We start from the raw sequence: 17,248 nt of genomic DNA, 5'->3' as shown, positions 1-17,248 counted from the left end.
CCTAAAGCAAACTGAGCTCTTACCATACTATTGGATAAGGAAAAAATCTTACCATCTTCAAACATCAATAGATAATAACACAAAAAAACAGAGCCACACCCACCTATCCATCCAGTCCCATGGCCACCATATTCTCACCGTCAGCCCTCTTCTCCTCCACCACTACAACCCCTACAAAACCACCTCAAACTCCACCTTCAACCAAACCCCACCTCCCTATCCCACCTTCCAATTCCAAATCACCCTTAACTACCACCTTAACAACCACTTTAACTGCCACAGTCCTTGCCACCACAATTTTAACTTCCTCTCCTCCTTCACTAGCTGACACTCCAACCTACCAGCTCTACTATGGCACTGCTGCTAGTGCTGCTAACTATGGTGGCTATGGTGGCAACTCAAGCAAGAAAGACTCAGCTGAGTACATCTATGAAGTCCCAGATGGTTGGAAAGAACGCTTAGTTTCAAAGGTTGAGAAGGGTACCAATGGAACTGACAGTGAGTTCTACAACCCAAAGAAAAAGTCAGAGAAAGAGTACCTCACTTTCCTTGCTGGGTTTAAACAGCTAGCTCCTAAGGATGCGGTTTTGAACAACTTGGCATTGTCAGACGTATACTTGCAGGACTTGATAGCCAGTGCCGACAGTGTGACATCTGAGGAGAGGAAGGATGAGAATGGACAAGTTTATTATGTGTATGAGATTGATGGGGTTGGTGCACATGGTTTAATTTCTGTGACTTGTGCCAACAATAAGCTTTATGCTCATTTTGTTAATGCTCCTACACCAGAGTGGAATAAGGACAAAGACATGTTGAGGCATGTTCACGAGTCTTTCAAGACTGTTAGGTCGTTTTAGGTTACTTTGTGGGATTGTTAATAAAGGGGAGAGAAAGGTTTTGGGTGTTGTGTATGAACTTGATACTAATTCAAATTATAAATATTTTTCTTTTAAACTTTCATTTTGCTTGCATTTGCAGTTGAGTTTGGTTCAAAATGTATGTTCAATTAGAAGTTAGAACTTCACTGTGAATTTAACTCAAGGCCTTCTATTAAGACATGAAAAATGTCCAACATTGATTAAATTGAGGCTGTCAAGGTTTCTGGTAACCTATGACGTATACATTTTATATAAGATCCAAGGTTGAGCCATATAATTGAAGATGGATCCTTTAAATGCATTTTATTCCTTTTAAGATTTGGTGTTTGATAACTGTGGTTGAAATATTGTTTGTGCATCTGTTTGGAATTGATCAATTCATCCACTGCTTAGTTGTTTAGGGTCCAAAATCTGGAAATTTCAATCCTAATGGCATAATTTTTAGTTAGGATAAAGTCACATTTAATTGAGTCATTGTAGCACTGAAATATGGACCTATAGTGATTTTGGGTAATGGAAGAATGATCGACTTTGCACATATGCTGAAAGTGAATACCATTTTGCTTAAGACTTCTTTCTGTGATTTTCAATTTTTGAATAAGGAATGGTAGAATACTTGGAAAGTATGAAAGTGATAAACTGAATTGAGAAGCTTAAGAAGGATCTCAAGGGTTCACCCTCTTGAGACCTGCTGTCCTTTATGGTTTACAGAAATTTCACGTTGCTTTGTCCTCTTTTTTAGCTTCAACATTTGGCATGATTTGCCAAGACCTTGTAACTCAACTAGCACATCCCTATGTTTTTAATAGTAACAGGGCAAATCCCCTTTCCCCCAACTATCAAATTATCAAAAAAAAGAGGGGGGGGGGGGGGGAGGGGGCAGTTTGGCTGCTTCAAATGCATGGGAGATAGGGTGTGCAAACCATGGTGCAGCCAAAGATGGGAGAAGAATTGTTGGTAAACATGCTTGATTTGACAAATATGCATGATTGCTTTGTAGCTGCAGGGTAGCAAGTGAATCTTACAAATGCAGTAATGAATATCAAGGCTTTTCAGTTTTCAACTTGCTTGACAGTCACCATTTGGCCAAAATCTTGAGAGTTCTTCATATGTGGCTGCTACATCTTCTCTTAGCCATGCTTGAACTGCCAATGGAAACCTTAATGCCACTGATTTCAGTGTAACATGATATAACTTAGGAAGCCCGAATTGTTGACATATTGAGATGAAATGGTTTTATCGAACAAGCTTTCATTTCTGATTGAAAACAACAATTTGTACAACTTCAAGTTTTGAGTATCAACCCAAATGATTCTACTAAGACATTTGTCTAGTTTATTGAAGTGAAGTTTAGTTCCATCATCAGATGAAAAAAGAGTCTAATCTTTATATGTACTCTAATATGTCATCCTAATTTGGAAAACTTATGAGAGGCTCTCACAAATTGCTTAGCTGCCTTTGCACATCCACAGGCCAAATTATACCAAGCAGAGTAGCCAGGAATGTATGAACTATGAAGTGCCAAGACATGTCTCATGAACAATCTACTTGAAGTAGCTTCTAGTGTCAATACATTTTTTTTTTTTTTTAAAGTAGCTTCTAGTGTCAATACATACTTTCTTGCTCATAATTAAATAAAATTGTGTTCATATATTTGGGAGATCCCAAATGGGATCCATCATTACAAAACACAGAAAGTAGATTCTAACATTCTAGTCAAACTGACCTGCTTTCCAGTATCCCCAACAAAACCAAAAAACACTCTGGATTCAAGACTCTTCAGCCTTATCAACTATATGACTAATTTTAACGGTTGCCACTTCTATTTTCTAAAGCATCAAAGGCTGATTACAATCTAGATCAGATGCATAACACATATCATGGTATTAGTAAGAATTATCAGCACTTCTTGTAATAATCTTTCACCTTGAGCCAAATGTGGCTAATACAAAGTGAACCCATCATCATAGGAAACATGCCACCCTCGTCGACAAGGTGGGGCATTTTCACCATACTCAGCACAACAGCTCCATCTTTTCTTCCAATTCGCACTTCCAGTGTTTGGTCTATTATTCTTTTCATTCCATTTGTAAACAATAACTCCAGAGCGGTCACTCCACTCTCCATCAATTCCTTGGTGTGGCGGAGCCAATGCAAACAATCCCTTCTCTCCTACAAACATTACAAGCTTAAGATAAATATATATATATATATATATATATATATATAAATTAAAATAAAGAAAAATAAATAAAAAAACACAATGGTTTTACATATGTTATAGAAACCCAATATCAAATGACAGCAGCTTAAAAAAAAAAAAAATTAATTAAATGCATAAAAGGTTTGAAAAGTTGTGATCACATAATAAATTTCTATGTGAACTGTGATATATGAAAACATTAGGAAAAAAAGGTGTATATTTACAAATGGTGACAGATTGATGATTTTAAATTGTGTTCCTTATGGACATTTTGGCAAGAGAACTTTAAATAAGTTTTATTTGTAGTTACAATTTCTCTTAGGTATTTTTCTTTGCTTTCTGAATTCCATTCTCATATGAACCAGATAACGTTTTCCGTCCCTCTGCAACATCTATCTTGAAGCCTTTTTGTTAGAGATAGAGGCACATATTTAGATTTAGAAAGAAACATTGGTCTTGGTATTCAGGTCTCATGGGTGGAATGAGTGGAGGGTGAGTGCAGCATAGTGGACCAGAGCAGATTAGGGTTATATGTGTGTGTATATATAACTCTTGTGGATGTAGGCACACAGCAGAACCATGTGATAAATTACCAATAGTCCCAAATGTTTAAGCCATTAGGAAACCGTGAATTTAATCATCTAACCATAATTCCAACACTTCTCCCGTGTTATCCCAAACTTCCCCTTAATAAGTGAGGTCCAACACATGAGATTGGCAGCACATGAGATTAGCAGAGACGTGGTTCAAACTTGGTATCCCCTTCTCTGATATCTCGATAAATTGCCAATTGTCCCAAAAACCTATGCTACTTGAAAACAGTAAATTTAATCATTTAACCATATTTCTAACACTATTTATATTCTTTATGTTGATTTCTTTCCCTTTTTCTCTTTACTTTTCACTAAACTGCATAGATCAACAATCATCAACACTTCTACATTTTCCTAACCAAATTCCAATTGGGTGTAACATTTTCTTTTCTTTCACAGAGGGTAATTTCAAGTTTGATTAGCTCAATTTAAAGCTTATACTCTGTCTATAAAAAGGAAACCTTGAAAAACAGTGTCATCAACTATGAAGATATGCATTTTATCAAAGTTAATTCACTATCATACATAAACAAAACATAAATAAATAAAAACAAAACAAAAAAAGAAGCTATTGTTTAATTGAGCATGTGATATAGATAAAGATAATAGCACATCTGATACATACCAGTGGTGTGGCCATGGAAGGAGCAAGCAGTTGGGGAATTATCTTTGTCCAAGTAAAGGGTGTTGCACCTTAAGCATCTTTTCTTTGTCTGTACTTGTTTTGTACTTGGTTCAGTCTGGTTGATGTTCAAGCAAGACCTGATCTTTTTCCCACTTATTATTAATGGCTTGTAATGGCTGAGGAGGCTTTGAGAAAGATTGTTAGCAAAAGCCATGTCAGCGTACTAATTTTGAGAAAGGAAAGTGGAATGGGCTACAAGGATGAGGTGGGGTTGTGGGAAATATATTAAAAGTTTTGGGGTAACTAAAAAAGCCCATGAATTTTGGGCCTTGTTATAAACTGGGGTTAGAATTTTGGGGGCCTATTTTTTTTCCCAGGCTTCGTGTTTATGGATAGAGCTTTAGAAATACTACACATGCTTTGGTCCATTATACTTTCTCATCCATATTTGCATCATTTCATATCATATATTGTATTATTTAGTATATTCTAAAAGTTGGACTTAGAAGACGTGTATGTGTCAAATGATTGAGTCAAATTGAAGAATTTTTATAGATAAAAATAATAATTTTTTTCCTTTATCAACTTTTTTTCAACTAGTTTTTTGAAATTAACACAAAAACTATTTATTACTATCAATTTCTATACTTTTTTTTCCTCTACATTTTTCTTCTATCATAAAATCAATACAAAAAACAAAAAACAAAAAATTTCTATGAGATGTGGCAATTTGTTTTTAAGCACAAGCCACAAGGCTTCTTCTTCTTTCTTTATCAATTTTTTTTTCTCTTCACCGTTATCACTAATTTTCCTTCTCTTATAATAATTTTGTTATTGTATATTTTTTGATTTTATAATTTGATACAAAATTTTATTAGTTTAGATTAAAGCAACGGTTCTTCTTAAAAAAATAAAATAAAATAAAAGCAACGGCAGTTTTTTTTTTTTTGGGTGATAATCCACAAAAGAAAATAAAACTTCAATAGTTAGCAAAACAAATTAACCTTTACTTTTTCCCCTCCGGAGAAAAAAAAAAAAAACCCTTTACCTTTAAATTAATTCTCGTTGGGTAAGACTTCGAAAGTCTAATAAGTATGATGATAATTGCAAAAAATCCCTTCTCTCCTAAAAAAAATAATATTACAAAAGCTTTAGATCAATATGAAAAACACAATGGGTTTAAGGACCGAATGGACCGAACTAGACTAATATGAATGGAAATAGACCGAACGAACCGAACTGGACCAAATAGACCGAATTTCCAAAGTGGATCGATTTGAACCGAAATGGACCAACTGAACGAATTGGACAGAACTGAACTGAGTTGGACCAAATGGACAGAAGTATACTAAATCGGACCGAAATGGATCAGTTTGACTGAGTGGGACCGAAGTGATCGACCAATTGGACTGAATTGGACCAAATAACAAAGTAGACCGAAGTGGACTAATTGGATTGAATAGGACTTAAGGAGACCGAAATAGACCAAATGGGCAGAAGTGGAGCAATTGGACTGAATTGGACCGAAGTGACCACATGGACTGAATTGGACCGAACTCGACCTAAATAGACCAATTAGACCGAATGGACGAAGTGGACCAATTGGATTGAATTGGACCGATGTGAGCAAATGGACTAATTGGACTGAACTGGACCTAAGTGGATAGAAGTGGACCAAATGGATTGAATTGGACCAAATTGGACTGAAGCGGACCCAATTGGACCGAAGTAGACCGAACTAAACCAAATTAGACGAAAGTGGACCAAATGGACCGAAGTGGACAAAAATGCTACACTGATATGGCTTAATAGAATTGTAGCAATAATAAATGCTACGCTTCAACTTTTAAATATTATCTAGTTACACTGAAAGTAAATACAATTTTGCTTAGACTTCTTTTGGTGAAATTTAAATTTTGAATTAGGAATGGTAGAATATACACAAGGAAAGTATGGAAGTGATAAATCGAATTTAGAAAAGAAATCATGCTGCTTGAGCAGGATCTTAAAGTTAACCCTCTTGAGACCTTTTGTCCTTTACTATTACAACAATTTTATGTAATTTTGTTAGTAATAGTCCTAGATTATAAATTTATAACCAATAACAATTTTTCATCTAGGATTTTTTTGTGAAATTGTTATGAATAATATTCACGTATGTCCATGTGTAACAGTATGAAAGGAGTTGACCAATACAGACCGAATGGACCGACGTTTTGAGAAAGTGGTGTCTTACTACTTAACCTTTGACCAAATTATTCCACTTCTAACCCATAAAGACATCTTAAAAATTTCATGCACCAATAATGTGCATGGTAGATTAAACTTAGAACCTCTATGAGATCACTCTCCAGACCAATATATCCACCACCAGGGGTATATTACTACTATAGTCCTATATTGACACTGCTTATCGCATCACGACCAAGTTAAGATTCCCCTAATCAAAGCCTTTTTTTCAATTAAATATCTGACTCATAAAATGAACTCGAAAAAGAATTTTTCTCTCTGTTTGGGGTAATTCACAATTTCCCCCCTTATCTTTGATACTAATTAATTTCTCCTTCTATGTTTGAGAAATAAGAAAACACCTTTAAATCCTTTACTTTTTCAGTTAAATCCAATGAAATTACAATAATTACAAATGCAATATACAAAAATAACAAAGCAAATTTTCAACTTTTTCTCTTTTTTGTAGTGTACAACTAAGAATTTCTTTAAAAACTTTCGTTAGATTTAACTAAGAAAATAACAAATTGAGGGTATTTGCCCATTTTCCAAATATAGAGGAGGAAATTAGTTGATTTCAAAGATACATGGGAGAAGTGTGAATTACTCCAAACATAAAAGGGAAAAAAAATGTTTTTTCCCCTAAAATAAAAATATGGAAAATGAAGCTATATAAGGGTACTAAAATAATATAATCTTATGAGATTCCGATACAATATTCGTTGGCACTTGCCAAGTTAAGCAATGCTCATCTCTCAAAATAAAGAGAGAAATTTTAAGCAATGTATAAGCAAATAAGTCAAGGAAGCCACATTATATAAGTCACATTGTATTTGCATCCTAAACCCTACACTCCAAAAGAAAAACCAAACCAACAAATTGGAAGTAGTAGTATACCAAGATGGAACAAATAGTTCCTTCCTTTTGTTCCTCATCCTTGTTCATTTCTCTTTTACTAGCAATAATCCTATGCAGTAGCCCTACACAATCAATAGGGCAAGATGTGCTCAATGATATATGCTCCAAGACTGATGACCCTTCTTTCTGCTTACAAACCTTAAAATCCGATCCCCAAACCGCCACGACTGACCTCCTTGGCCTTGCCGGAATATCAATCAAGTTGGCCAAAACCACTGTCAGTGAAACTCACACATTTGTTAAGTCACAACTTGCTCAGACAACTGACCCCAAACTCAAAGCGCAGTACTCACAATGCAATGACTCCTATGATGATGCCACTGGTAATGTTGACTATGCAAATGAAAGGTTGAAGGCTGGTGACTATGGTGGAGTAAGCTCTGCAGCATCAGCTTGCATGGATGATGTCTCTGACTGTGAAGATGCAATCACTGGTGCAGCTTCCTCTCTCCCACAACAGAATAAGAAATCTAATGAAGTTTGTCTCATGACATTGGTTATCGCTAATCGTCTATTGGAAAAAAATTAATGTTAATTCTTGTACACCTTTTGATGAATAAAAATTTTAGGCCTCATTTTGAGAATTTTACAGCTTTTACTTTATGCTATACTTTTTTTCTCCCTCCTAATAAATCCTCTCGAGTTCAAATCAATGGAATCCGTTTACGGTTTATGTTATTATATTATAATTTCTAAATAATATGTAGTTATGATTTATATTGTTACATATAGGAATAAAATTTTCATAATGAAATATACTTCTCCATTTTTATTTATTTTTGCCTACATCTTTTCTGAGATTCTATCTTCAGAGACTTCTTGGAAGTTGTATGTGGAAATGCGTAATTGTTCTGACTTTCTAAAAAGAAGGAATTTTTTTTTTTTCTTCTAGTAATAAGACTGGAGTTAATTCACTTATATAAAAGCCAAAAAAAAAAAAAAATGATGATGGATTCAATTTTTAATTAGACACCATTTATTCTATGGACAAATTTTAGTACAGTGAAATTGACCATTTCAACAAAAACATTATTATTTTTTCAAAGAATCACTAAAATCAGTTATACAATTCAATTAATCAATGCAATCACATTCTTTTCAAAAAAAATTAATAATAATAATGCAATAACATGATTGAATTTAATTGGAAAACATCATAACATGAGGAGTGTTCGTGGTGCGTTGCAATGCGATTTTGGGCTATTTTTAATACCTCACTTTGCGGTGCAGTTTAGCCAAAACTATAACTACATCACACCTTATTTTTGTGGTCACATATGCTTTAGAATTTAGCCAAACCAATAACCGCACCGTACCTCATTTTAGCAGTCACATGTGTGGTGCGATGTATAAGATGTGGTTTGAACGATTTGAAATCAATATATTTTTCAAATTTGGACTTTTCCTGCCCAACCCAAAACTAAATTTTCCCTTTGTTTTGGGTCAAGTTTTAAACTATTGAGTTAGTTTTTCTTTATTTTGGACTGGCTTTCCTAATCAACACTTGCTAGGGTTATTAAATTTTTTTTTTTTTTTGAAAACTAGGGTTATTAAACTATTAATAATATTTTTAATATTAAAAAAATAAATATATTAATATATAGAGAGCGTGCGATGCAATGTGGTTTGTGCAATTTTCTTATTATAAAACTGCAAAGCAATGCATTATTACCTGCAGTGCAATGCAGTTATGCCATTTTGCGAGCGATTTTGGTGTGGTTTGGTGAACACCCCTTCTATAGAGTTAGGTCACTTTTTATTTTTAATAAGATCACTTATCTTATAGTCTTCTATATTTTGCATCATGAAGTTTCACCCTTTCTTCCTATCATTATCCCTTTTTATTTTTCCATGAGGAGAGGACACCCAAAGAAAAACAAAAGGAAGTTTCGATCAATTTTATGCAAATCTTGACCCTTAAGGATTGGAAAACACGTCATGACCTTGTGGATTTCGCTAAGGATATGTTTGTTACACTGATTGTAGATTACATTAGGAATAGTAATCTTTATTACTGGGAATAAAAGACATTGTAATTGAATAATTATTACTATTCATAAGTTTGGTTGTTACATATGGAAAACTTGTAAAAGATGATGTATAAAGAAACTTTATATTTTTGGAAATATATTAATTTTAAAACCTATTATATACACTAAGGAATAGCTATTACATCCATTTTAGAGAGGAATAGCTATTCTTCAATTTAAAGAATAGTTATTCCAATGTAATAACTAATCCATGTAATAAAGATGCAACCAAATGACCGAATTGATATTACATATGAATAACTATTCTATTACAGGAGCTATTACAGCGTATCAAACGTACCCTAAATTTCAGAAGCTAGTCAATTTTCCAAATGCATATCAACTATATATAGTAAATGAGGTCAAATTAAAGGGCTAACCCCTGAAGATTCGACTCCATTACACATAAGGATTAATCTTCGTTGAAAATTTAATTTGGTTTGGCAACCCATGACTCTTTTGTTTTGTGTTTTTTTTTTTTTTTTTTTTACTTTTTTTTAATTTTTTATTTTTTAAATAATCTTGAAAATATAGAAGACATATTAGGAGTTGCATCACTTTTATGAATTTGGGATTTTGTAGTTAATTACAAGTTGGTATTTTTGGCATTAGAGGAGGAGGAGAAGAATTTAGGACTCCGATACCCACATATATTGGGATAATTGACATAAAGGAAAAAAAAGATTTATTGGAATAATCAATTTAATTTGTTTTCATATATATGCACGAATGGTTGAAATTATAATAATTGAAATAAATGGCCAATAGCATTTAGGTATTATACCCCGAAAAATGAGGGAGATAATAAAATTGTATTAGTAAAATTGATCAATTTTGCTAATACAATTGTATTAGGAAAACTATTTTTAAATTGTATTAATATAGAGTGAAGAGAGAAAGAGATGAATGGGTTAGAAAGCTAAGGTCGGGCGTTTGAAAGCTGAAGGGTTGCCATTTGAGATTGTAACCGTGGAATACAAAGGATTGTCATTTAAAATTGTAATTGTGGAACACAAAGGGTTACTATCTAAAATTGTAACCGTGTAAGAGATAAGGTTGGGAATTATTTACTTTTTATTAGTATTTCTAAATTTAGGAAAACTATTTTTAAAAGTAGGACAAATTCACGAAAAAAATAGTAATGACATGACTGCTGATGTGGCTCAACCTGAGCGTAGCAACATTAAATACTACACTTTAGCTTTTAGTAATATATAAATATAGATAAGTCTCTCAATACATCTTATTCCATACCCTCCCAAGGAATCAAACCCCAATTCGTTGGTAGAAGAACACCTTTAAACATGAAACAAATAGTTCCTTCCTTTTGTTCCTCCTCCTTGTTGTTGATTTCTCGTCTACTAGCCATATTCCTATGCATTAGCCCCACACAATCAAGGTTTAGTGTGAAGATAGGCAATGATGTGCTCTCTCAAATATGTGCCCAGACAGAAGACCGTAATTCTTGTTTGAAAGCTTTACAATCCGACCCCCGCACAGCCTCCACTGACCTCTATGGCCTTGCTCAAATCTCAATCAACTTGGCCAATGCCACTGCCACTGAAACTAAAACGAAGATTAAGTCACAACTTGGTCAGACCACGGACCCTAATCTCCATGACAAGTACTTACAGTGCCTAGATTCTTATGTCAATGCCGTTAGTAAAATAAACTATGCAAATGAGAGGTGGCGCATCAAGGACTTCCTTGCCCTCGAAGCTGCATCATCTGATTGCCTGATTGATATTAATACCTGCAAAGATGTAACAACTCCGGCCTCGCCCTTTCTTCCACAACAAAATGACAAATCGCATCTGCTTTGTAATGCAATGTCGACTATAGCGAAAAGGCTAGCTGCAGGGAACAACTAGTTTTCTTTTAGATTTTGTTTTTGATAGATGCATATGTTGGAAATAATGTTTGAAAATTGCCCAAATTAATTTACAAATACAAAGCAGATTAGAGATATAAGATGAGAGTGTAGAGAGATATAAACTTATCGATTTAAGCCGAGGCACAAAACTTAATCCGTTGTCCTAAAGAAGTGATTTCACCCCACTAGAATGACTCCATCGGTGCAAATGGCTCAGGCGGTCGCTCTCCAGGATACAACAGCAGTTCTGTTAATGTGCACTTACAAACAGAACTTCGAACTTGTCATTGGATGCCCAATACTAAGATTGAAGAAAGATAGAGGAAATAGTAAATTAAATGAACTCCAATTTTTTTTTTTTCCTGCTTCTCACGGGTTTGGAAGAGGAATGGCCTTTTGGTTATATAGAAGAGCAATGGAATACTTTCAGCAAAAGAGTTGACAAAACCCAACACAAAATTTGAGAATCTGCTGTGATATAAGCACTCTATAATTACCCCTTTGATTTCCTTCAACATTTGCTGGTATTATAGGAATATTTGCTAGAGATTTGAATTGGTTAGTGTGAGATAGGTGAAAGTGAGAAAGGAAAGTACTGTTTTTTATATAGGTATATACAAGGATAGGTTGTAATAATGATGTTTGAGTTTGGAAAATATGGTTTCATAAAGTGAAAATTCAAGTTCTAGAATTTTCTAAGTGAAAATTCAAAAATCTGAATTTTCTAGAATTTTCTGCAGAATTTTCTAGTGACTGTTCAGAAAGGTTGAAGACGTTTCAATCTTTGTTAACCGTTTTATGAAAAAATAACTAACTCTCCATACGTGCTTTTTCATGAAACATAACTCTATGGGTATAAATAGAGACTAATGTTCACTTGAAAAATAACACAAGAAACACAAGAAATCCTGTGGTCATTATCCAAAATTACTATCTGTAAAGCCCAACATCTTGGTTGTATCCTGGAGACAAATTTGCGATAACCCTTTAGCAACAAAAGTGTGGAGAGCAAATATTGTCTAAGGAAAACAATATAGTGCCTCCAAGTTAAATATTTTTTGTTTGTCTTTTGTGTTAACCTTATTCTTCCATTATTACTTTGTATAATATCCCCAATAATCTTAGACAATATTTGACTACAAGACAAGGAGTAAATGATGGTACAACTTTGAAGATGTTGAATCATGGTTTGGTGAAATTGGATAGCTTTGATGGAACCAATTTTACACAGTAGAAAGAGCAATTGGCTTGGATTTGAAGTGTTCTTTAAATGATGAATCGATCATAAAGAAGATTCAATGGAATAAGGCTTAAAGAAACGAGTTTCTTTGTTGGCAAGACAAAGTGATAATTCTTTCACATTGTGAATGCATTAAAAGCTATCTTCATGGTTTGAACATTGAAGGTACAAATTTCTTGTTCAAGGGCAATTTGAATTTCAAATTGATTGATGAGTTTCTTTGTTAGAATATTTGCATGTGTTGCAAATTTATTTGAATTGAGATATAAGAATGAAAGTTTAACATGTTTAAATGTTATAAAGTGAAGTAGAAAATCTAAAGGATGAGAATTTAAACTCTTAAAGTGATAGAGTATATGAATATTTTCCTAAAGGATTTTCTAAACTATGTGAAGACATTAAGAAACATGTCAGAAGATCTCACTTTAGATCAATTCAAACCACATCACTGAATTGAAGACGAAAGTCCGGTTAAAGGTGTATCTAAAACCGATTCAAAAGTGAATGTGAAAAATGTTAAAATTGGAAGTTCTAGTAAGAACAATAAACACTTGAATGCGAATAAGAGTGTGAATCGTTTTAGAAGAACAACTCTAAGGATCCCAACAATGACAATTAAAATGTCATGTTTCCTTTGTAGAAAGAAAGACCATTACATTTGAGAATGTAAGCTCTTAAAGAATAAGAAGGATGAAGATGGAAATGCCAATGAAGCAATTTTCATTAAAGAAATTATTGCTATGGTGAGTAATATATGTAATAAAGATCACTATATTTCATATGGCTATAATTACAAATCCTTCCAATTAGTGTTTTGATTCAGGTGCAATGCTGCATGTGTGCAACTACAAGGCACAATTCAAGACTTATGAGGAGTCTTCCATCGAACTAGAGGTGCTTGTGGACATCCCCAGTAAGGCAAAAGTTCAAGGAAAGTGCATTGTTGAAGTGAAATTGAGTTTTGGCAAGAAGTTCTCTTGACCAATGCTATGTTTTCATGTACTTAATATCAAGAAAAGCCAATTTGTTATTTAAAAATGGTCTTGTCCAAGAATGGGAAATTAGTAGGCAATGGATATGCTACTATCTGAGTATTATTTATCAATATGTTTTGCTTATATTGTTGATTCTTTATTTGTGACATGCTAGATTGAGACTTTTAAATTTCAAATTCTTGAAATTTATGTCAAAGCATGATATAATTTATATAAGCATGATGATTTGAATTGAATGGTGTATTAACTAGAAATGATGAATATTTCTAAATGTATATTATTCTTTGTGAGAAACATGTCATAATATACCAAAGTGCAATCCCTTATACACCATAATAAAATTGTTTGGTCAAAAGAGAGAACTCTATTTGATATGGTGAATGCCATAAACTTGAGTGCAATCAACTAAGTTCCTATTTGATCAATGGGAAGAAGCTTTGCTTAGTGTATACTATGTGCATAATAGAGTTTTATCTCAAAAGTATTTCATATGTATTATGAAATGAGAAAGTGACCAAATGCTTATCATTTTAAACTGTGGGGGTGTTTAACCTTTTGTAAATAATAGACCAAAGAGGACTAATTAGTCAAAGAGCTATATAATGTGTATATGTAGGTTTTGAGTAAATTCGAGGATATGTAGTTTATTAGACTTAATGTCTAATATAAGAGTGAAATCAAAGGATATTGAATTTATTGTGTTTAAATTCAAAGATGATTTCAAGGATACCCCGATATCTACTTAAACACTAGTAAATGACTCCAATCTTAAATATCACATTAAGTGATATTAAAGATTTAAATGTGGTTCACCAAGTGAACAAACGTGGAGTCAAAGTTTGAGAAATAAAAATGATTTTAATCCAAATTTTATTTCATGTGAAGTTCTTGTTTACCTTATTAAAGGTAATCAAAGTGTAGTCCTAATTAAATACCCATGGTATTCTTTGAGGGAAGTGATCCTAAAGTTTTAAAAGCTTTATGCTTCTAAAAAGATGTAGCTTTTTATTATAAAAGCTATTAGTGATGAGATAGACTCAATATTATTTAATAATAATTGGATCTTATTGGATCTACATCTAGCTTTAAAACCAATTGGTTGTGAGTGGGTATTAGAATAAGATATAAAATCTTTTGATCTAAGGTTAATAGTAAAATGTTTGAAACAAAGGGAAAAAGATAGAATTTTGATATCTATACACTAGTAACTATTTGTGTTATTAGTTTGATATCTTTAAAACCATTCATATAATTTTAAAGAAATTCACTATATTCTATTATTACATTTTGATATATGTAATTATAGTGTGTGTATATATGTGAATTTTGGAATGGTTGAGAACCCTAATTGTGGGGTTTAGAAACTCAGATTGTGGAATTATGATTTCTAAGAAAGTGTGGGGGTATAACCCTTAAACGAGTCATGGACTTATAAGAATGCTAATGTGCATCAAAGATGTACTTGATAAAGGTATTGAGAATTAACATCGAGGAATGTTAAATTCATTGTGATTAAATTCTGCCATGTGTGGTAGATGTCTCGAGTTTAAACAATCACATATTGTGATCCTATTTTGAAAGTACCTCTTTGTGAAATAAAGAGAGTACAAGTGAGTTCATTAATTGAACATTCAATGATCAATAATGAAATATTGGATTGTGTCTCCACATATAATTTGAGTATGTGTCATATAGATGTGAAGTGACTTTCTTAAAAAGTGATTTTGGTAAGGAAGTTTGCTTGAAAGACCTGTGGGTTTTCATTTTCTTACTTAATTAAATGAAAGTCTTTTATGAATGAGAATCAAGTAAAGAAATATAGTGGAGATGTGCTCTATATTAATCTCATTTTGAGATTTATGTTATCTCATTTTGTTGAGATTTGAGTAATCTTATTGTGTAGAGATTAGTAATTTCTCATTCTTTTAGGAATTGTGTAATCTCATTGTGTTGAGATTAGTGTTGAGAACTTACTTCTTAGATTTTAATATCTTTAAAGAGGCAAAGACACTTTGATTCCAATATTAAATAAAGAGATTACTGGAAGGGCGGATGCATACCTCGAGTTTGCTAATATATTTAGTACATATTACATATCATGTATGGAACTAAACTAGACATTGCCTTCACAATATGTAGACTTTCAAAGTTTCTAAAACTTGAGATTGATCACTAGAAAGTACTTAATTGTGATGAATATCTATTATATAGAATATTCAAGTTTAATTCTATTATTGATGTGAGTAATAATATCTATGTCTAGTTAGATAATCACTACATGTGGGGGTGCTATGTGTAAGCATTAAAGAAATAAGGTGTATTTCTTACTCTACTATAGAATTAAATTGAGAGCATTGATTACAATGGTAACGGACAAGGAAACAAATTGGCTAAGGTTTTGATAAAGTGTCGTGGCTATGACCATAGTAAGCCATTCCTTGTATTGTAGTTGTAAAACCACAATGCGTATGGTATACATGAGTTGTATACAAAGTGAACTTAGACTTAAAAGTCTAAGATAAGAATACGTAAGGCAAGTCAAATGTGGTTGGACTAGTCTTTTACCTATGTAATTCTATATATAAAATAGGTCATTTACCGAAGTGTGTCTCGAGACTTGGTAAGGGTAACATCCATTGGAATGGGACTAAAACCCTTCTTTTAAGAGAATCACCAATAGTGGGAACCCAACCTCGAATTGATTTAATCTAAAGAGGTTTAAAGGGTAACAACAAGCTATTGATACATGGTTAGTAAGATCACTAATTTTGTGTCTCATTCAAGATGGATTAGTGTAGACTGTTATGATGAAATTGAGAATGAGTTTTAAACTCTTAATGAAGTTCATAAATCATAAATGTCTGTGTAACAGAGACATAAGAAGAAACTTCACCTTTGTGAACATAGGAGTGGTGCCGCTTCTAGCAAGAGTAAAAGGGTTTTCTCTTGTACATGTTCATCAAATCAAGTAGAGCTCAAGAACATAATAGTGATAACAACTTGGATTTCTAAATGTGTTGTGGATGCTCTCATATGTGTGTTATTTTTAATTTCAACACATAAGAGTTTTGGTTTAAGCACCAAACTACTGTTAACTCTGTTGATTTCTTGAGCAATTACACTAAAGGGAGGTTTAAGTTGAAAGACACCTTCTCTTATGCATGATAGGATATCAATCAAGTGAGACATATATTATTACAACCTAGTGGGGGATTGTTGTATATATAGGTATATACAAGGATAGGTTGTAATAATAATGTTTGAGTTTGGAGAATATGGTTTCATAAAGTGAAAATTCAAGTTCTGGAATTTTCTAAGTGAAAATTTGAAAATCCGAATTTTCTGAAATTTTCTGTAGAATTTTCTAGTGACTGTTCAGAAAGGTTGAAGAGGTTTCAATCATTGTTAACCGTTTTATGAAAAAAATAACTAACTCTCCATACGTGCCTTTTCATGAATAGAGGCTTATGTTCACTTGAAAAATAACTAACTCTCTATACGTACCTTTTCATGAAACATAACCCTATGGGTATAAATAGGGGCTTATGTTCACTTAAAAAATAACACAAGAAACACAAGAAATCATGGGGTCATTCTCCAGAATTGCTATCTATGGAACCCAACATCTTTGTTGTATCTTGGGGACAAATTTGCAATAATTCTG

General features: G+C 33.0%; 5 protein-coding genes across 5 annotated transcripts in view; 4 read left to right on the top strand and 1 right to left on the bottom strand.

Annotated features, from left to right (window-relative positions):
- The window catches only part of LOC126724277 (putative disease resistance protein RGA4), a 103,520-nt gene that overhangs the window by 73,764 nt on the left and 12,508 nt on the right, over nucleotides 1-17,248 (top strand). The window lies entirely within an intron of this gene.
- LOC126724293 (thylakoid lumenal 19 kDa protein, chloroplastic) lies at nucleotides 57-960 on the top strand. The gene has a single exon (XM_050428885.1). It carries the CDS (start codon nucleotides 120-122, stop codon nucleotides 855-857), a length of 738 nt encoding a protein of 245 aa, XP_050284842.1. The 5' UTR covers nucleotides 57-119; the 3' UTR covers nucleotides 858-960.
- LOC126724299 (uncharacterized) lies at nucleotides 2,476-4,547 on the bottom strand. Its single transcript, XM_050428905.1, has 2 exons — nucleotides 4,300-4,547; nucleotides 2,476-3,050 (listed from the first exon to the last, which is right to left on the bottom strand). The coding sequence occupies exons 1-2, from the start codon at nucleotides 4,511-4,513 to the stop codon at nucleotides 2,821-2,823; spliced, it is 444 nt and encodes a 147-aa protein (XP_050284862.1). The 5' UTR covers nucleotides 4,514-4,547; the 3' UTR covers nucleotides 2,476-2,820.
- Nucleotides 7,430-7,975, top strand: LOC126722732 (pectinesterase inhibitor-like). The gene has a single exon (XM_050425881.1). It carries the CDS (start codon nucleotides 7,430-7,432, stop codon nucleotides 7,973-7,975), a length of 546 nt encoding a protein of 181 aa, XP_050281838.1.
- LOC126722730 (pectinesterase inhibitor-like) lies at nucleotides 10,781-11,347 on the top strand. The gene has a single exon (XM_050425880.1). It carries the CDS (start codon nucleotides 10,781-10,783, stop codon nucleotides 11,345-11,347), a length of 567 nt encoding a protein of 188 aa, XP_050281837.1.

The sequence above is a fragment of the Quercus robur genome, chromosome 4, assembly GCF_932294415.1.
Source record: "Quercus robur chromosome 4, dhQueRobu3.1, whole genome shotgun sequence".
Lineage (NCBI taxonomy): Eukaryota > Viridiplantae > Streptophyta > Magnoliopsida > Fagales > Fagaceae > Quercus > Quercus robur.
This window is presented reverse-complemented; position numbering and strand designations above follow the sequence as displayed.